The following is a 22,090-nucleotide window of genomic DNA, read 5'->3' on the forward strand; positions in this document are numbered from 1 at the left end:
AAAATGATAAATATAATCCATTAATAAAGAGGAGAGACTCATCACAAACCTGGTAAATATATTCTACAAATGAAGAAAAATAGCAAAATGCTAGAGATTCAATTCAATCACACTTTATTCATGTTTTATATATGACTACTATGCTCCAAACATTATGATAAACACTCTTACTAAAATGAGCAAATACGTAATACTAAGCCAGGAATTCAAGGAATGCAAAATCCAGCTGGAGAGACAGACTTTCACAACTCAATCTGACGTAATGTGACAGATACTATACCCATTGTAGAAACACTAACACAATGAGAATAGCAATGAATATTTCTGAGGGAAAATAAAGAAATGTATGAAGTCTGGGACAGACATCCAGAGGACATGACATTTGAATGCCCTTTAGAGAATGAGTAAATTCTCACTAACGAGTTTAAGTGGGAAGGATTATCCATCATGAAGGAATGCACAGTGCAAACACACAGATTCAGAAAAGAGTTGGCAGTTTCAAAACATGGCAAGTTAGTTAAGATTGAAGAATAAATTACGTGAGGAACAGTGGTAAAAAGTGGAAAATCATTAGGGTACTAGATTGTGTACTAGGTTTGGATATGATTATCTGGGCAGCAAGTCATAAAAAGTAGTTCTAGCAATTGTAGAGAATGTCTTAAAAAACAAGAAGATTAGATATATGAACACTTGTTTTTGTTGATTTTGTTTTTGTTTGGATTTTTTACATGTGTTTTATTGGTTGTCGGTTTTTTTCTTCATTTCTTTTTGAGACAGGGACTCACTTTGTCACTCAGGCTGAAGTGCAGTGGCATAAACATGGCTGACTGCAACCTCCACCTCCTGGGGTCCAACGATCCTGTCACTTTAGCCTCCCAAGTAGCTGGAACCACAAGTGCATGCCACCATACACTGTTAATTTTTTTTTTAATTTGTAGAGATGGAAGTCTGACTATGTTGCTCATGGTGGTCTTGAACCCCTGACCTCAAGCAATCTTCCTGCCTCAGCATCCTGAAGTGCTAGGATTACAGGCATTAGCCACTGCACCCTGCCCGAATACTTGTTAAAAAAATATTTTAGTGCTCGAAGTTAAAGATCATAAGGCCAAAACTAAGAAAAAACAATTAAATGGTAGATTTTAGAAACTTTTTTTTAAACAGAAAGGGACACAACTATATGAAGGAAACATATAGGGAAACAGAGACAGAAACTTGAATTCCTGAGTTCATAGCAATGTCTTCAGTTTTAATAATGAACACAGAGAAAGAATAGACAGCCTTCAACAGAGTAATATGATGAACTCAGTTTGAGATATATTGTATTTTATATAGACCTGTGGGGTGTCTAGGTGTAGGTATAAATCATCTTTCTTTAAGAGGACAGGTGTATTTTCTATTAAACTATTTTATGAACGATCCAAAATACCTCAGGTTAATGAAAATTTTCAAGTATGACCATTGCCAGAGTTTTGTGGATATAAATTCATGATTTTAGGGTTCTATAGGGAGAGAACAGTGGTGGTGGTAGAAGAAGGGAAGAATCTATCAGATGAGAGACTGTCCTTGATTCTTCTAAGATAAGGTGAATAGTTCCTTTAGGAACACAGGTTTTGCCAAGTGGAATCTGAAGGAAAATATCAAATATTCAATAATGGCACAGATTTCCAAGTAAATATCTGGATTCATAACAGAATTCATCTTTAAAATAAGTGGAGGAAGGGCATGTAAATCATTTCACAGTATGCAAAAGTTAAACCATCCCAAGTTTACAAAATAATTTGAAACTGTATAGATACATTAAAAGGCTCACAGCATGATTTTAATTGATGATGCAATATATAAGATAGAGTTATTAAGGTAGTAAAGTCAAACCTTTAATAGTATCTATTTAGTTACATAGTCAGCTAAATTTAGAGCAGAATCTTTCAACCTAAAGATTATGAGATGGTGAGGAGATTATAGTTCTGCACCCATCGTTTTGTTAGGGAGTTAGTAGAGTCTTGGGGAAAGACATCTGGCTGAGTTAGAAAATCTGGATTCTAGTCTTTCTTTTACAGACAGCCTTACGACCTTGAACAACTCGCCTAAACTATTTTTTCTCTGCATAATGAAAAGACTATACTAAGCCGATCTGATTTCCCTCTTCCGATGGTCCTGACTAGATGGTGGTTATTGCCACACTGCAGCCACTTCAGTATGACAAGGGATGTGATATGACACAGATGTGATTACTTTCAGTCAATACTTTTTTTAGGTCCTATGGTTGATTGATGTGCCAACCAGAAGCAGTGGACAGAGTGAAATAGAATTTAGTTCAGAAATGGAGGCAGATACATAAGTTATTGCTTGACTCACTTAGCCTGGGTCTCCCTCAACTTCCTGCCTCTCCCAGAATGCAATCTAGGGGAACAGCTCTGTCACATATTTAAGCACTAAGCACAAAGCTGTTTCATAAAAATTCATGTGGTTCTTGTTCTACTCTATGTTTCATTATTATTATTATTGTTATTATTATTTGGAGGCGGAGTCTCACTCTGTTGCCCAGTCTGGAGTGCAGTGGCACCTTGGCTCACTACAACCTCCGTCTCCCGGGCTCAAGCAATTCTCATGCCTCGGCCTCCCAAGAAGCTGGGATTACAGGTGTATGCGACCACACCCAGCTAATTTTTGGATTTTAGTAGAGATGGGTTTTTGCCTTGTTGGCCAGGCTAGCCTCGAACTCCTGACCTCAGGTGATCTGCCTGCCTCGGCCTCCCAAAGTGCTGTCATCTATATTTCTCTACTTCCTTTCATCCTCCTTTGTACCTAAAATCACTGTATTCTGGCTTGCCACCACACTCAGTCAGGTACCTGCTTATCCCTAGGTGCCAAACCCAGCGGTGGTTTTCAGTCCTCATCAGGCTAGCCCTCCCTCCGCTCTTCTTGGCGCTCTCTGTCTCTTCCCCATGACTGAACTCCCTCGTTTTCTGACTTTGGTGTTACTGCCCTTGCTTATCTCCTTGAACTGCTGTCTGTCATGCTCTGTCTCCTTCCCATGGACAATTCTCAAAGGTTCAGTCTGCAGGCTGTGGCCACGCACAGTGCACATATTCTCCCTGGATGCTCTCATTCATTTATTTTCTTTTCTTTCTTTCTTTTTTTTTTTCTTTAAAAAAAAAAACTTTCTTGAGATATAATTCACAAACCATATTATCCTCCCATTTGAAGTGTGCAATTCAGTAGTTTTTAGTATTTTCACAGATATGTGCAACTATCACTGCAATCAATTTCAGAGCATTTTCATCACATCAATAAAGAAAGCCCATACTCCTTAGCTCTCACCTCTTATTCCCCCAACCTCCCTAATCCTAAGGTACCACTGATCTTCTTTCTATCTCTATAAATTTGGCTATTTGGGTCATTTCATTTAAATGGTATCATACAATATGTGATCTTATTTGTGGCCAGCTTCTATCACTTAGCATAATATTTTCAAAGTGCATCCATGTGGTAATACCAATTGGTATTCATTCCTTTTTATATATTACATACATATTTTTATACAATACTCTTACATTATTATAATATGTACATATGAATATACCATATTTTATTTGTTAATTTATTAGTCAGTATATATTTGGGTTCTTTCCACTATTTAGCTATTAAGAATATTGCTGTTATAAACTTTTTTTGTGTGAACACATCTTTCTTGAATATATCCTTAGCAGTGGAATTACTGGGTCTCATACATTTCTAAGGTTTTTGTCTCAGTATCTGTGTAAGTGCACTTATGAGTCTGTATGTCTGGTTCAGACTTCTTCACACCTCAGGCTTCAGACAAATATAGCCACGTACTTGCTGAAACTCCCACCTGGATATTCTATTGGCAGCTTCAAATGAAACATGCCCCAAACTGAGCCCACTTCCTCTCCAAAATTACTTTCACCCTCTGAATTCTTTATGTCTGTTCATGCCCCACATACACCTACCTGTTTTTCTTGTCTCCTCCCTCTTTATCTCCACTCATATTCAGTCTATACGACATCCTGCCAATTTATCTTCGATATTTTTCTTGTCTATCCTCTCAATTCTTCACCTCATCTGCTGGTTTCCTTGGTTTAGTTTTGTCATTCTCTAATCCAAAATCTATATAGTCACAAGAGTGATCCTTCTAAAACTTAAATTTGAACCTGCCAGTTCACTGCCTAGACTCTTCAGTAACTCAGCACTACCCAGAGGATTAAGGCCAACCTCTGTAGCATGACCCCTATCACATCACTTCTCTTGTTTGACACTTGAAGCTTCTGCAGCTTTGAAAATGTTGTAGTTTCTGACATGCACTGTCCTGCTTTCACCTTATATGAATTTATGAATACTGTTCCCTGTCTGTAATGTGCCCTCTCCCCTTCACTGTCCACTGTCCACCCCTCCTCTGACTCTGTGTAAATGAAATTCATCTTTTGCCATCCATGGACCCTCTAGAAATCTATCCTTACCCCCTCCTCTTCTACTCATGCCAAGCCGAATTAAGTGCCATTCTTCTGTGTTCACATAAAACCCAACAGCATTTTTTCAACACATTCACCACAACATATTCTTTTCCACTGACAAAGAGCTCCGATGGCATTGAAGGTATTATATCACAAGCATCTAGCACGGTAGTTGGAAGAATGTATTTGTCAAATTAATGATACATATCCATATTTCTGATGACTACAAAAACACCACCCACAGATATATCTCAATTTAGCCCTTTGGTCCACTTATCCAAACGTGAATATCAAAATGTTTAGCTCTTCCTTTTATCTAAGTGGGTTGTCTCCTTAAACCACAGATCTTACTTACTCATTCAAAGTATTTTACTTTATCTAACATTTTAGTACACGCTTATCTTCCATTACAGCCTTAGGAAGAGGCACCAGTCTTATCATTGATAGAAAGTTTTTAGAGCACATTATATTTGAGTTCTAATGTAACAGATCCTTTTTTCTCACTCCAAAACCACCATATGGATCCCTCTTTTACAACTCCTTTTTTCAGACTCACCACAATTGCCACTCAATTAGCAGTTATCCCTCCTTCCTCTGAACTGCAATAGAACTCATGGTCTAACATGCATATGTCTTTTTTTTGAGACAGTCTCACTTTATCACCTCCACTGAAGTGCAATGGCGTGATCTCAGCTCACTGCAACCTCCTCCTCCAGGGTTCGAGCAATTCTCTCTCATGCCTCAACCTCCCAAGTAGCTGGAATTGCAGGTGCACACCACCTTGCCTAGCTAATTTTTGTATTTTTAGTAGAAACAGGGTTTCACCATGTTGGCCAGGCTGGTCTTGACTTCTTACCGCAAGTAACCTGCCTACCTCAGCTTCCCAAAGTGCTAGAATTACAAAGATGAGCCACCATGCCCAGCACGTGTGTCTTATAATACCATCCTACACACAGTCCAGGTAGAATTTCTTCGAATAACCTGACAGAATCATAGGGACCCAAAATTGGCCCAGGGGCACCTTACTAGGGAAATTCACAACAGATCCTGTGAGCAGTACCAAGTCATGAAGCCATGATAGAAATCATGGTGGCCAAGTGTGAAGGACAAAGGAAGAGCAGAAGTGAAGCAAGATGGATAAATGGAGCACAAGAAGTTGATCTTTAAATGTGTAAGGAGGCGTGAATTAGAAGGGAGGGTAACCAGGTTTGAATATGTTCCTCTATCCCAAAAAACACCCCATATTTGTGTTGTTGTTGTTATTGTTAAAACCAGGAGTGTATCCTCAAGGCTTAAACAGGAATATGACAAATGAATGTCATGGCACATGCAGTGATGACGTTTGAGTAGATCTTCTAGAACATTCCTTTAAAAAGAAATTTGGGACCAAAGCCAGGCTTGGTCAGCCATAGCCATAGAAGTAGAAAGAACAGAGTCGAGTGTTGGTCAGTACTGAGAGCACAACAGTGAAGCACACTGTAGGCTGTGTATTTATTATTCCCTAATTTAATTGTTAATGTGTGTGTATTTCCTCCTCAATTAGACTGTAAGTTAGCAGAAAATACTAGGTATTGCTTATATCTTCCATAAGGTATGGTGCTTAAAATTGTTCTAAAGCAAATGCATTAAAGCATACTTTTGGGGAAATTTTCTCTTATAAAAAGTGCAAAAGGCAGTTAGGAGAAATTTCAATATTTTCTATAGTAACTCAAGAAATCTGTAGCTATTTAGCCTCATCATTCATGAAAAAATACAATTTAATATAGAAGCTCACTCATGTATCAGAAATAAAAATCATTTCCTAAGTAAAATATATACAAATAATGTATTACAGGTTTGTACACAGGAGTTCTTTTGTATGCTCATCTACTACTCTCAGTTTTCTCATCCACCGTGCCATTTACTTAGTATCAACATAAAATTGTACTAACTTATTAACAGTTATTTAAAAATATTTGCCCATATAAAGAGTAGCATGTAACTTGCTTGTTCTGGATGCCCTTCCCTCTAAGATACCAAAGTTCATCTTTCAAGATTAATCTTTGTCAACAGATTAAACATTTCCTGTAATGTTTCAGTTAAGCTGTTCTGTTACTTGTTTCTTTCTTCCTTTTTTTTTTTTTTTTTGAGACAGAATCTCGCTCCGTTGCCAGGAGCCAGGCTGGAGTGCAGTGGCCACGATCCCGGCTCACTGCAACCTCCGCTTCCCAGGTTCAAGCAATTCTCCTGCCTCAGCCTCCTGAGTAGCTGGGACTACAGGGGCACACCACCATGCCCAGCTAATTTTTGTATTTTTAGTAGAGATGGGGTTTCACCACGTTGGCCAGGATGGTCTTGATCTCTTGATCTCGTGATCCTCCTGCCTAGGCCTCCGAAAGTGCTGGGATTACAGGCATGAGCCACTGCGCCTGACCTACTTGTTTCTTTTGTTATTTTGGAGTAGTAATTGATACATTATAACATAGATTATATCAAAAACAAAAATCAACAAATGTTAGGGGTTATAGAATAAAATCACTAAAACTTTTCAAATAAATAAGCTCTCAAATATATTAAACTGTGTTTCAAACTGAAACTCATACCATCTACTTTGTAAGGTTCCTCAATTTACTTTGAGATTCCAACCTAACATAATTCAGCAGAGAAAAATAGTGCCTGTGGGATTTCTAATATTAAAATGAGAAAAAGAACAGTATGTGTAATAACCTTAAGCAAGTCTATGGAGCCCTAAAATGTCCAGCTCATTTACATAGTTTGGAGCTGTCTTTTTTGTTAACTGTAATTTTATTTACTAAAATCAGATTCTGAATCACTGAAACTTGTTTTGATAGAAAGTACATTGAGCCAGGAACAAAGCCTGGATTTAGAACTGTCTATAAATCTGAACTACAGAACCAAAGCAGAAATATTCTATTTTACTTTTTACTAGCATAACAGTTCTTTATCAAAGAAGAGCTCACTCATTCGTACAAAATGATTCCCAGACTTGTAGATTTCATGAAGTAGAGATCAACATAAACTCTTTATTTTCTCAGGTGGATTACATGAAAAAAGCGTAATTTCCAATGTTAAATTTCATTATTTCACAAGGAGACATTTTAGCACTGAAATGTTAAATGGATATAATCTCAGCATTAACCAAAAATGTGATATATTCATCTTTATGGAGAGGCCATATATTGTTACTATTTGTCTCATTTTCCCTCAGACAACATTACAGGTGACCATCTATATCATGTGTATAAATGATTGGCTAAATATCTTGTATACTAAAATCCTAAGTCCAAGCTCTAAAAATTCTTTTAAAAATTATTAGATATATATATTTTAAATATATATGTTAAAAATATAAATTGCACAGAAAAAATATGAATTATTCTGTTCTTTGGTTTCTGTAAATCTAAGATAGGAGTATTAAATTAATAATGCATTTTCAGATACCTTCAACATATGGCAAATCATTGCTTTCTTTCAGATTGATTTTCCAGCTATTGGGTGGGAGTTTATGAAACCTGATTCCGAAGAGAATAGAAGTAATCTTGAAGAGCCACCAAAGGAACATTTAAAACATATTGCCAGACTTTCACAGAAACAGACTCCCCTACTGTAAGTGACCTAGGTCTTGTAAGTGAATTTTGCCTGCTGTTTATGATTTCCTCAATCATCCTTGAAGTATGATATCTTCAAAGAGTAAGCCTTTCTTCCTACATAACTCGTTTCATTTCTTAATGTCATGTTTGTTTTGATGGTCAATTAATGTTTAGGAGGTAAATAACTAATTTTGTGGGTTTTTAACGATTTATTTCCTGTGGTCTTAAGGAAAAGTAGAAAGTTTGGAAATTATTGAGTTCAAAATAACAAAGCAGAGAGTGATTAGATATAAATCAGCACATAGCAGTGATAAGCCATCTCCCAAACTTCCTTCCAGGGAGTAGGAAGTTGTTTTAGTCAATAAGGAAAAACAATACTTAATTAAGGCAAATTTTAAAAAGAGCAGAAAAGAAATAAGTCTTGTTTTAGCAGCACAAAATTAGTGACAAAGGGGTATTTTGTAAAATAATATCTTTGAATAGAAACAAAATCCTAGGGAGAACTGTTAGGGAATTAGTGGCATTTGTAGTTGTTACTTGGCAAAATGCATGTCACAGCTGAATGTGCTCATGAATAACATACCAAAGCCATCAAACTAAGAAAGTCTCCCTCTCTCTCTCTCTCCCTCTCTCTGTGTGTGTGTGTGTGTGCGTGTGTGTGTGGTGGGGGGGGAGGGTAGGTGGGTTGATGGGGAGAGAGAGAGAGAGAGAGGTTATGTAACATGATAAGGCACTTTACTGCAAGAGTGAAAAATAATGTAAAGGTTTTGAACAAGAGAATTATGTGATCAGAAGAATTTTGTTGAGTGATCTCTTTGATCACAAGTTGAAGAATGGATTGGAGAGGACGTGGCAGTAGGGCAAGCAGTTCAGTAAGGAGGTGAAGGTAGCAGTTTAGGCAAGAAGTCATGATGGCTAGAACTAAAATATAGCAGTGGATAGTCATAGAAGTGTCTAGATTTGGGAGACATATATTGGAAGTTGAGAATATATAACCTGATAATTAATTAGAATCTTGGAGTAAGTCCATTAAGAAATTAAAGAATCAAAGTTAAGTCAATAGATAATCCAAATTTTTGAGTTGATCAATGGGCAGATGATAGAGTCATTTTTTGGAGGAGGACTCATTTTGGGCCATCCCATACTAGGGCGTTGAGTGCAATCAGTGTTCTTTTGAGTAATCTTGCTACTTTCCTACCTCTAATTTCAATGTTTATTACTGTTTTTCTCATTCACTTCAAGCCAGTGACGTCAAACTCCGTTTTAAACTTCCAATATGCGAGTCCTGCTCCCATCTCAAGGCTTTTTTATTTGACATTCCCTCTGCCTGAAATACTCTTTCCTAAGTTCTTCACATTACTACATTATCTCATCCTTTAGGTTTTAACTTAAATTTCACCTCAAAAAGTCCTTCTTTGACCACTCTGTGTGATAAAGCCTTTTTTCCCTCACTCTCTATCATATTACCTTTTATGTCATCACACTTAACACAAGCTATTATCCTGCTCACTCATGTATTTAGTTCTTGTCCCCTCATTAATTTGCAAGAACTGGCAAAGGCAAGGAACCCATCTCTCTTGTTTATCACTATATTTCTAATGCGATACACTGATGATAATGTGTGTGAAATAAATAGGTTATAAGGACCAAATTGACCTTGCATAGTTTCCGGTATAAAAAGTTGCCTTAAGAACTGAAGAAAAGGGAAGATCTCACAGACCTCATGACATATATATTGACAATCCATTGTCATTCAAGACTTAAGTGTCATTATTAACTAGGTGAAGCATCTTCTTCTGTCTCATTTGAAACTGTAAGGTCATATATTCAACAAGTGTGCCACTAATAAGAGGCTAACATATTTAGCCTCTTATTAATATATTTAGCCACTCAGAGATTTTTAATATGAAAAAGATGCCTTGAAATTTTAAATATATTCAAACAAAAAGAGGTCAAAACCAACAAATAATAATCATGGTAACTGCCTTTAAATATCAGAGGTTTGTGTTTTTAAATTAATACCAGTAGATTCTAATTGTTTTATATTTCAGTTTCTATTTAAGCTAACAACACTCATAAAATAAGCAACATTTTCCTCTGTTTCACCCACTCAAATACAATTATTAATGTTCAGTACAGCACAGCTTTATTCTGGACTATGAAAACAGATGGAAAACAGCCTTCAATGTGGTGAAACTTGTGTTAGAATCAGATTAACCTCAGTTTCCCAATACCACATTTTATCATTTAGTTGGTAACGTAATTATTCCATCTTTCAAACTGACCAAAAGTAATCAGGGTGAGGAGGTTCAGACTCAATAAAATTCAGTGAAAATGTGCTTGTGATATTTGTAAAAATAAAAATTGAAAAAAAAATTCTTCCTGATGTCAACCAAAAGAATGCTTCCAAACATAAACAACACCCCAGAATGAAATATGTAACAATAATTGTTCTAAAATAGATTAGTGCTTCTACTTGTACCATGAAGAATATCTAGTGCAAGACTAATCCCCTTGACTGAGAGAATTATGAAAAGAGAAAAATAGATATGAAGCAACTGTTTTCATAAATTAAACAAACAGGACTTGAGGCAAGTCTTGGGATTAAAGTGGCTTTCAGCCTGGAGTCACTTTCTATACCTGGTTCCTCCCACATGACTTGGGAAGGTAGAATATAAGAAGAGAATGCAGCTCCTGATGAGATATTTTTAAAAAGGCAGAATTTAGAGTTCAGTGATGCTGAGGCAGCTGGCACCTTCAGAGCATCATACTGGAGAGCAGGATGGGAGCTACAGAAATCTGTATTGGAGTCTTAAATATTTAGTTGAGTGCTAAACTACTCATGAGCAGGTGGAAACATTCCAGGGCCTACAAGAGAACTGCTTCAGGGAGATATAAAGTAAATGTGATTTGAGAAGCCACACAATTCGGGGAGACATAGAAATTCTGACCAAGAAGCATGGAGAAAGCTCACAGGCCATTCCTTACAATAATAAAGAAACCAAAAAGATACATATTAAGATTAAGTCCACTCTAGCCCTAGATTAAAGACTATAGTAGGCCCAACCTAACAAATCATAAAAACCAGTCTCAAAGAAATTAAGCTTATCTTCCAGTAATTGAACTGTCTACTAAAAAAATGAGATTCAACATCTGAAAAATAGCAGAATACTGACTCTCAACAATGTGCTATTCTAAATGTCTAGCATATAATCAATAATTTAAGCACATTTGAAAATGTCTACCATGCAATCAGTAACCAGGAAAATAATTGGAAAGAATCAGGAAAATATAAACATATCCTGGGGAGAGGAAGTGGTAAATAGAAACAGATCCAAAGAGTTTTAAATTAGCAAATAATGATTTCAATATAGCTATTATAAAGATATTTAGTGATTTTTTTAAAAGTATATGAATGAACAAATGAAGAATCTTACTAAAAAATGGAAATTTAAGAGCTAGAAACACAATGCCTAATCTATTTGTTTAAAAAAATAGAAAATGGGCTTAATAGATTGTGAAATGCAAGAAAAAAAGAACAGGGAGCCTGAAGTCAGGGCAATAGGAATTATTCTCCATGTTGAAGTACGAAAAGAAAATAAACCCTGAAAATAATGACAGCACCTTGTGACCTGACAGACAATATCAAACAATATGTGTGGACTGGACACAGCAAAAAGCAGAAAGATACTGAGGCAAAAAAATAATTAAGGAGATGGACAAATTTGATGAATTTGATTTTTAAACAAATTAATTTACCCACAAATATAAGAAGTAAAAGGCTTAGTAACCACTAAGCAAATACATACCCTCTCTCTTTCCTTCCTTCCTTTCTTTCCTTTTTTTCTTTCTCTTTCTCTCTCTCTCTCTCTCTCTCTCTCACACACACACACACACACACACACACCAAACACTACCCAGGTACATTATAGAGAAATTGCTGAAAAATAAAATAAATATAAAAATTTGAAACATCAGTGAAAATAAACAAAATACATATAGAGAAACAGCTATAATATTCTATATAAAATACTAACTACAGGCTTCTCATCAGAAATGATTCAAGCCAAAAGGTGGTAGAATATTATCTTTGTGTGTTAAAAATGAAAACAACTTTTTCAAATTAGAATTCTATAAACAGTAAAATTATGTTTCAAAAATGAAGGCCAAATTAAGATATTTCCAACCAAATACAGCTTGGTTTATTATCAGTTCATTTATACTATATGAAAAAAAAAAAAAAAAAAAAAAAAAAGTACTTCAAGCTGGAATAAAATGATACTAGATGGAAACTCAAATTGATGAGAAGAAATAAAAATACCCCAAAATAGGTAAATAAATAAAAATAGTTTCATTTACACATTTATTATTTTCTTTAAAAAGTGATTTAAAAATGATCGCAATGTATTCTGGATTTATAATATATAAAAAATAAAATTTATAATGACTTCAATAAGAATCAAAATGGAAAATGGAAGTATATTGTTCTAAGTTTTTTTTTTATTTTATGTGAGGAAGCATAATATTAATTCATGATTGGCTGTAATATGCTTAAACAAAGGTTATTTTAATCTCTAGAAAGACACATTTCTTAAATCTTAAGAGTATATTTAAAAGCCAAGAAGATAAAAATGAAATATAACAGAAAATAAAATCTAAAAGAAAACATAGAGTAAAGGGGACCAAGAAATGGTTTGGACAAAGAAAGAAACACCCCATAAAAACTAGTAGCAACACAGGGAGCCATTGGTATGGTTAGGTAACCATCTCAATATTACATTAAATGTAAATGAACTGAACTCAAACTAAAAAGCAGAAATTCTCAGCCTACATCATAAAAGTAACATATAATTTTATTGTTTTTACAGAAACATGTTTTGTATATAAGCAATCAGATTAAAAGTAAAAGAATGAGAATATTTACCAGGAAAATCATATCACCTTGCTAGATCCAGAAAAAAAGTGACAAAGTTCAGTACCTAGTCATGATAAAAACTCACAAAACTAGAAATAGAATGAAACTTTCTCAGCCTTGAAAAGTGATCTATGAAAAGTTTATAGTTAGTATCATGTTAAATCATGCAAAAATGAATGCTTTCTCCTAAGGTTAGAAACAAAACCACAATGTCTGCTTCCAACATTTATCTTTAATATTGTATTGGAAATCCTAGCCAGTACACTATGTGAAAAAAAAAATTAAGGTTAAAATTGAAAAGAAAAGAATAAAACTGACAATTTTCTTTTTTTTCTTCTTTTTTTTTTCACACAGCATGATTATGTAAAGGACATAGCATTTGAGATCAACATGCAAAATCTAATTGTGTTCCAGTAAAAATGTATATAAAATAAATCTATTTTGAAATTGTATATGCTATATCAAAATTTTATTTATTAAAATTTAGTAAATTAATAACTAAAAAATGTAAAACTTTGCTAAGGAAAATTAAAGAAAATCTAAATAAATGAAAGAACATACTATATCTATGGATTGAAAAGATTCCTATTGTTAAAATGATAATTCTCTTCAAACTCACCTATAAATAAAATATAATCCCAATGAAAATCCAGCAGATTTTTGTAGAATTAAAAGGCTGACTTCAATATTTATGTGGAATGCAAAGAAACTAGAATAGTCAAAACCTTCATGAAAAAAGAACGAAGTCTGATTTTCTAACTTTTGTGAATTTATGTACTATATATTTACAGCACTTAGTACAGTGTGATATTGCTTAAGGATAGGAAAATAGATCAACAGAATAGAATTCAACGTAGGTAGAATAGAGAGCCAGAGCCCCTTTTGTATGTTTAATGTATTTTTGACAAGACCGTCCATGCCATAAATGAAAAAAGTGTGTTCACCAAGTAAAATATTGCTTTCGGAATACTTCAGAAAAAATCACAAGAATGAATGTTAAGATAGGCAATGTTTTCTTAAATAGAGAAAGTAATAACTATTTAAGAATTTCTGAATTGGACATCATCAAAATTTAAAACTATTCATGAAAAGACACTGTTAAGGAAATCTATAGGCAAGTCACATTTTGAGAAAAATATGGACAAAACATTTTTATGACTAAATTTTTGTATCCAGAGTATATGAAGAAATCATGCAAGTGAATCTAAACAAAAAAGTAGGGGAAAGACATGAGCTTATAGTTCAAACAAAAGATGTAAGAAAATAACATGAAAACACCAACTAAATGTAAATTAGAAGCACAATAAGATACCACTATACACCCATTAAAATGGATAACATTATAAAGAGAGACAAAATCAAGAATAGGCAACAATGTAGTACAGATGGAGCTATTATACTCTGCAGGTAATAATATAAAATTTTACAATTACTTCAGAAAACAGTTTCACAATTTCTTGTAAAAATGAATACCTTACATATGACCACATCCTTCCTCTCATAGATATTTCCTAGGAGAAATTAAAAATACATTTATATAAAAACTTGTGCACAAATGTTCACAGCAGCTTTATTCGTCATACCCCCTCAAAAGGAAGCAGCCGAAATGTCCATCAAACAGGAGAGTGAATAAGTAAATTGTGTTATATTCATACAAAGGAATGATATTAATTAATTCAAAGGAATTAGCCACTGACAAACTTAACCAATTTGGACAATTTCAAAAACATTATACGATAAAGTGAAAGAAGCTATGAATAAAAACATATTTACTCTATGATTTGATTTATATGAGGTTCTAAAAAGTTAATATTTATCTAGAGTGAAAGAAATCATACCAGTGCTTGCCTCTGATGAGGTGAAAAAAACTATATATATCTTGATAGGAGCGTGGTTGTTATCTGGTATATGCAATTGTAAAAATGATTGAACTGAATCTCTGCCATGTCCTTGAATGTGCATTTGTTTTAACAACAACAACAAAAAAGCATTGTTCAGTATTGGAGAAAAAAAATTTAATCTGAGAAAATGTTTTAGTAATTTTACTATGGATATTTTTTCTTCTGTGGGCTTTTCAGAGGAAAAGGTGGTAGCAAAATATGTGTAAAAAAGAACCTAACCACACCTTAAAAATCACCTATAATCCAATCTTGTCTTTTTGCAGATGAGGATAACTTTAAAATAAATTATAGAGAAACATAGACCTCTAAAAGCTTTTATTATGTTTCATTAGCCTTCTTGGGAATTTTAGCCGATTCAAGCTCAGTGTCAGTTTGGAGGGGAGAGTGCTCAAAAGCCATTGTCGTGTGAGGGAAGCTGTTCTCCAATTGAACTGTGGTTCTGAATACTTCTACTGGAGTGTGAGCAAAACATGATAAACTGTCAGCAAGTCAAGGCCCTAGTCCTAGATTTAGATCTTTTATTTCAAACTACTCTCCAGGGGGAAATACTTGAGCATCTAAGAGACTAGCATCACTGACATTGTCACGCCAAACTTCCCATGAACTCTGAACATTTAAAGACATAATCCAGGGATGAATTGAGATCTTTGTTTTTGAAGTTAACAACAGCCAAGAGTTCTCAATTCTGATAACACTTGCTTTGAAATGAAGAAAAATCATTACTAAAATATGCCGTTTTTTCACAGGCCCACTTGGATCTCAGTTAATTTGAAAAAATAATGATAATAAGAGAGTAAATAGTTGATTACTTTTGTTTTAAATAGGATGTGTTGCAGGATTCAGATAAACTTGATTTTCCCTAGAGGAGAGACACTTGCCAACCAAAATGACATATTAAAAAAAAAAAAAACACACACACACAAATAAGAGTGAACAAAAATAAATGTGAATTATCTGAATTGATTTTTTTTTCAAAATAATAATACAAAAGAATAAAGTTAGTGGAAAATAAACTGATGAAATAAACTATGAAACCAACCCAAGAAAATAAAAGACATTTTCCAAAAGTAAACTAAAATAAAGTTCAAATACCTACAGTAAGGTTTTGTACTGCATATTTATAGCAAGATTTGTTAGTGCAGCAAACTCCAGTAAATTACAGTTTCCAATCTGGTTTTTCAGACTCTCTGAAGAAAAGAAAAGATATTTATGGTTTTATCGCTTCTACTGCAATAATGAAAACTGCTCCCTTCCTCTGGTCCTGGGTAGTGCCCCTGGATGGGATGAAACGACTGTGTCAGAAATGCATACCATTTTGAGAAGATGGACATTTTCTCAACCTCTAGAAGCCCTTGGGCTTCTGACTTCCAGGTAAGAATTGCATAACAAGCATGATATTATTGACTGAAAAGAACTTGCTTGAAGAGAAATATAGAACCATATGATTAATTCAATAGCTATTCTGTTTGTTCTCAATTTTGATAGTTATGGATATTAATTTTAGATAAATGTAAGCTATGAATATAAATTTTAAACAAATCTAAGCTATAATCATGTCTTCTGCACTAAGCTTGTAGTGTAGTAAATTGGAGAAGTTTCTTAAATGAGGAGTCTAGTTCTTACAGAAATAATAAAAATAAACAGGGAAAAATAACCCCTACTTCTCTCAAAATAAAAATGTCTTTAAAAATTAGGATGATTTCTTGTACTATTAAAATATGCAAAGTTTAGCAAAATGACCTATGTATAGTAGGTGTACAATTAATATGATAATGATGATGATAGGAGTAAAAGAAAAAAATATATTCCTTGCATGCACTTCAGATCTTCCCTCAGAATCAAATGCCTGGAGCACCAGGAAAGGGGCTAATGATGTCTTCTTGTTAAGGAGAAGCTTGTAGGAATAACTGTGGTAGCTGGCTCTGGTCCAGGAGAAACAAGTCTTCCTTGGCTTCCCTTTTATATTCAAAGCCAAGAAAAGATATTTTAAGTCTGTCCTGATAGCATCAGCTCACTGATGCCATGAAGAAAGTCTGCAATCTCTTAAACCAGGCAAAAAAATGTGAAACCCAGTTCTATTCTGAATCCGCTCGCAAGAACCTGAGAGGAAGAGGAAGGTGGGAAAGGGAGTTACATGAAGAACTTTCAAACTGACCTTTTTTAGATTTATTTACTAATTACTGTCCTTCATGAAACTTCTGGGGTGGGTAAAGGGGAGAGTGGGTTTTTTCCATTATTTGTAAAATTACTAGCTTCTCAGTCACCCAAGCTTGAAATTTACTTATTATTATTGTACTCCTCACTTTGAAGATTTTATTAGTTTTATGGCTCTTCCATTAACTGATGTGTGCTCGGATGCCTTCTTCTTTCTCTGTATATATAATGGAATATATATATATATATATATTTTTTTTTTCTATTATTTGAGCTTGCAACTTTTTTCTTTTATAAGCCTTCTTCTGTGGGGTCTTCCCTGACCTTGCCATGTTAAAATTGGTCACTCCTGGCCTAGTACAGTGCTCTATTGCTTTATACATTGCATTTTATGGTAACATGTTTATATGCCATATGTAAAATGTGTATATTTTCACCCACATCAGACTCAGAGCTACTCAAGGCAAAACAGATCATCTCAGTGTTTCTGTTTCTGGAAGGCTTAGTATCACCTAGGACATAGTAGTTCCTTAATATTGAACCAATCGCTTTCTAAGATATATTATTATTATTTGTACAGTAGTTTAACATTTAAATTATAAGCAATTTGAGGACATTATCGATATTATTTATTTTCTACATGACTTTGTACAGTTACATTAGTTAATGAAATAAGTCTATGGTAATTAACAATTGATTGGTTTCATTGGGATATTCACAATTCATCATGCTAGTGTTTAAAGATCCTTTTGGGAAAAAGTTCTCATTTCCAACATAACTCTAACTTCTTTTTCTGGTTTAGATATAAGATCAGCTAAAATCTATAAAATTATTATGCAAAATTCTAGCTATTTTTTGCTGAAGTTAGACTTGGGCTATTAGCACAAGTATTATTTTGTCATTCTTGAATGGATTAACTAGTAGAGAGTTCATTCAAAATGTGACAGTCACAACTGACAGAATACAAGAAAATACTGATAATCATCTATCTGACAAGGAAATTTTATTCAAAACATAATATAAGACTTTTAAAACTCAACAACAGAAAGATAAATAACCTAATTGTAAAATGGGTTTCTTCAAAGAAAATATACAAATCCCTAACATTTACATGAAAAGATGATCAATATCATTATCCACTAAGGAAACAGAAGTGAAAATCATCTAACATCTGAGATACCATACTCACTAGGACTGGCTATAATCCAAAAATACAAAAAGGACAAACAATAAAAAGTGTTGAAGATATAGAGAAATCGGAAACCTCATTTATCTCTGGTGGGGATGTAAAATCCTGCAGCCAATTGGAAAACAGTGTGGCAGTTTCTTAAATGTTAAGCCCCAAGTTACCATATTACCCTTGAGTATATATTTACTATTAAGTATATACCCAAGATAAATGTAAAAATACACCCACTCCAAAACTAATGCACACGTTTATAGCAGCATTATTCACAATAGCCAAAAAGTAGAAACAACGAAAATATCCACCAACTAATCAATAGATATGTAAAATGTGATCTATCCATACAATGTAATATTTTTTGATAATAAAAAGGAATGAATAGTAATATATGGTACAACATGGATGAACCTTGACAGCATTTTGCTAAGTGAAAGAAGCCAGTTACAGAAGATGATATATGGTATGATTCCATTTGTATAAAATGTGCAGAATAGGCAAAGCTATAGTAAATTAGCAGTAGTCCAGAGCTAGGGCAAGTTGTGGGAAAATGCAGAATGATTGCTAATGCATATGTGGTTTCCTTTTGTGGTTATAATTGTTGCACAAATCTGGGAACATGCTAAAAACATTGAATTGTGCACTTTAAATGGAGTGGATTGTATGGTATTTCAATTATATCTCAGTAAAAGTGTTTAAAATTTTTAAGAAAATGATTGTGAAGAAAATATCTATGAATCTGTGTAATATCTTTAAAGAATAGTTTTCCAACAAGATAACTTTCTAAAGTTCAAATTTAATGGAATATTTTTTAGAAAAATCTTAAATAGAATGAAGAGTCTAATACTGCTCTGTTTACTCGCTTATAAAATAAGAGGATTAGCTGGATAAACTTCAATATTCTCTGATCCCTGATAACTAATCAGGATTATGCTTTCTGAGTCTTCGTTATCTAAACAGATCTTCAAAATGTATTTGGCTCATGCAATGTTTTACATGTCCACATAAAACACTTACTTAGTGCCCCTTAGTACTATCTCATATTAACACCCATAATAACCCTATGATGGAAGTACTATTATTATTCCTGTTTTGCATATGAGGAAACAGAGGCCTATAGAGGTTACCTTGCCCCAAGTTCCCTGTAAGTTGAAAACTTGGGAATAAAATCCAGGTATTCATGAGAGCTTATGATCTGAACCATTCTACTTAAAGCCTTCCTGCATAAACACCATAAACACACTAGGCTATTTACATATGAAATATCTTGACTATCCTAAAACAGTTATTTGTTTTATTTATTTATTTTATTTTTTAGAGACAGAGTCTCTCACTCTGTCGCCCAGACTGGAGTGCAGTGGTGCTATCTCGGCTCACGGCAACATCCTCCTCCCAGGCTCAAGCAATTCTCCTGCCACAGCCTCCGAAATAGCTGGGGTTAGCCACCGCACCCAGCTAATTTGTGTGTTTTTAGTAGAGACGGGGTTTCACTGTTGGCCAGGCTAGTCTTGAACTCCTGACCTGAAATGATCCGCCCACCTCGGCCTCCCCAAGTGCTGGGATAACAGGCTTGAGCCATCACGTCCGGCCCAACAGTTTTTTGTTGTTGTTGTTGTTGTTTGTTTGTTTAATTGTAAATAGGAGTACTTAGCTATCTCATCATACTCAGATGTTTCTACTTCACTGTGTAATTTCTTTTTTTCTGAATAATCAGATTTTTAGAAGTTATGGGGACTGATTTTAAAGTAGAGGGTGTTTATTAAGCTTCATTCAGGGAATTTTGTAGGATCCTGATTTATCTGCACGCTGGAAAGTTTCTTATTATGCACCAAATAAGGTCACTGAAACGGTTGGAGTATTTCCATTGTACTCATCCTCTGACTCCCACTCACAGTTTTACTGAACTATTAAAAAACTTGAGGACAAGCTGTTTCCAGAAATGAACCTTTCAACTCCTCTAAATTAAAAAGCTGACTTTTCTGAGAACAAACAGTATGTGCTTATTAAGTGAGTTGTCAGAGTGAGTTCTTGAGAGATCTACATTTTTTCCCCTTTGAACAATCTATTTTTTAAATGGTTTAACCTCTTGACAACTGGTGTGCTCCATTTCCAGCTTGGAGAGTTTTTAATATTGCTATTTACTTAATGTGTCCAAAGATTCACCATCTCCTTTTAGTTTATCTTTAGCAAGAGACATGAGGAAATTTAATTTACCTAGGATAGGCCATATGGTGTTAATATTTCTACTACTGAGTGCCAGCCGAGAGCTCCCTGGGTACTGATACTTCCATTAGAGAAGGCGGTGCTGTCAGAAAAACAGAGACTAAGGGCTAAGGTCTGTGGTTCTTGGCAGATGGTTGCTATTTTCCTGAACTCTGATGCACAGGCACAACTATTCAACTGCTAATAACAAGCAAAAATTACCCAAGGAATTAAAAGTCAGTTCAAGGAAAGTATTCATTTAAAAATAGCAACTTTGAATTGGCATCAGAGGATTACATCAGTAGCTTAAATAAAAATCTGACAAGGTACCAGAACTTGCCATCCCACATGATATAAAATTATTGTTTTGCAAGAAGAAAAGCAATATTTAACAGGCAGTGCCTTGGCTTCCAAAATCAGTTTCCTTGGAAAAATAGTTCACAAAAATGTTTGCTCCAAACCATTGTATTCTTTATTGTATGTGTAATTTATATGGATGCCATTGTTTACTAGCATTGTAAATAGAAAGAATGGAATATGGCATAGGAAGGCAGTTAAAACTCCCACATTTGACTGAATAATTAAGTTATGAATGATGGTGTATCTTTTCCATTTATTTATTGAACAAAAATGTATGTACAGACAAATGGGTAGGCACTGAATCAAAGAGGCAGAGGAATAAGCCATAGTGACTGTCTCTGAACAACATACAATTTATAGGGAGAGATTCAAGCTAGAGGTCACCACGCAGTGTGCTCTGTACCATCATCAAAATAAGTATTGAGTTGTCTACAAGCCCAAAGGAGAGAGAGGAAAATGCTTTAAAAGAAAGTAAGGAAAAGTTCACAAAGAATTGAATTCTGACTTGAAATACAGGAATTTTCTGAATGGGGAAGGGGGAAAATGACATTCCAAGAAGGAAGACTAGCATGTACATGGTTATAAAGATTCCGAAAATAGTGAGTCATTTTATGTAACATTAGAAGAGAATTGTATCAGGAAACAAAGTTGAAAAGCTTGTTCATTTAGATTGTTTTGGGCTTGGTGAGCCAGGTAGGTACTATGAACTTGTTATGGCAAACCATGAAATTTTGTTAAGAATGGAAGTCATAAAATCAGATTTATGTTATATGTGCATAAATCTGGCATCAGTGTAAAGAACAGATTGAAAAAAGAAGAAAATGAGAAAAAGAAGATTAGATCGATAACAGATATTGAAATAATGCATTAGAAAAATAGTCTGGGACTAAAGTAAGAAGTCTACCTAAGCAGTAGGAATCCACAGAGCAGATATGAGAGAACTTTCAGAGGAAAGTGAAAAAGAGAAAGAAACAAGGAAGACTTTAAGCTTTCAGACCTGAGAAACTGATAGATAATTGCATCTTAACCAAGAAAAGAATTTTAGATGAAAGAGCAAATTTAGGTAGTGAACGTTGGAAAGTTCTATTTAAAAAAAAAAAAAAAAAAAACAAAAAACATAGGACACATAGAAAAAGATGCCTGGTGTGCAGTTGTGTATGCAAGTCTGAATCTTAGTGTATACAAAACTTGAAAAACAATGCGGAAGCTGTTGGCTTTCAGGCAGTAGTTGAAGCAACGGAAGTAGAGGATGTGTGATGGGTACTCTGTGTACCTATAGAAAGGAAGTACAGAAAGAGGCCAGGGATGGAACT

At 34.4% G+C, this 22,090-nt stretch overlaps 1 protein-coding gene and 1 long non-coding RNA gene across 2 annotated transcripts in view; one reads left to right on the forward strand and one right to left on the reverse strand.

Annotated features, from left to right (window-relative positions):
* The window catches only part of PIK3C2G (phosphatidylinositol-4-phosphate 3-kinase catalytic subunit type 2 gamma), a 395,898-nt gene that overhangs the window by 132,288 nt on the left and 241,520 nt on the right, over positions 1–22,090 (forward strand). Inside the window, exons 15-16 of the mRNA XM_017528884.2 lie at positions 7,948–8,078; positions 16,061–16,249. Of these exons, the coding sequence (XP_017384373.1) occupies positions 7,948–8,078; positions 16,061–16,249 (320 nt within the window). The remainder of the gene's footprint in view (positions 1–7,947; positions 8,079–16,060; positions 16,250–22,090) is intronic.
* The window catches only part of LOC119471235, an 83,915-nt gene that overhangs the window by 18,329 nt on the left and 43,496 nt on the right, over positions 1–22,090 (reverse strand). The gene's annotated exons all lie outside the window — the stretch shown is intronic.

Source organism: Cebus imitator, unplaced genomic scaffold (assembly GCF_001604975.1).
Source record: "Cebus imitator isolate Cc_AM_T3 unplaced genomic scaffold, Cebus_imitator-1.0 Scaffold2, whole genome shotgun sequence".
NCBI classification, from domain to species: domain Eukaryota; kingdom Metazoa; phylum Chordata; class Mammalia; order Primates; family Cebidae; genus Cebus; species Cebus imitator.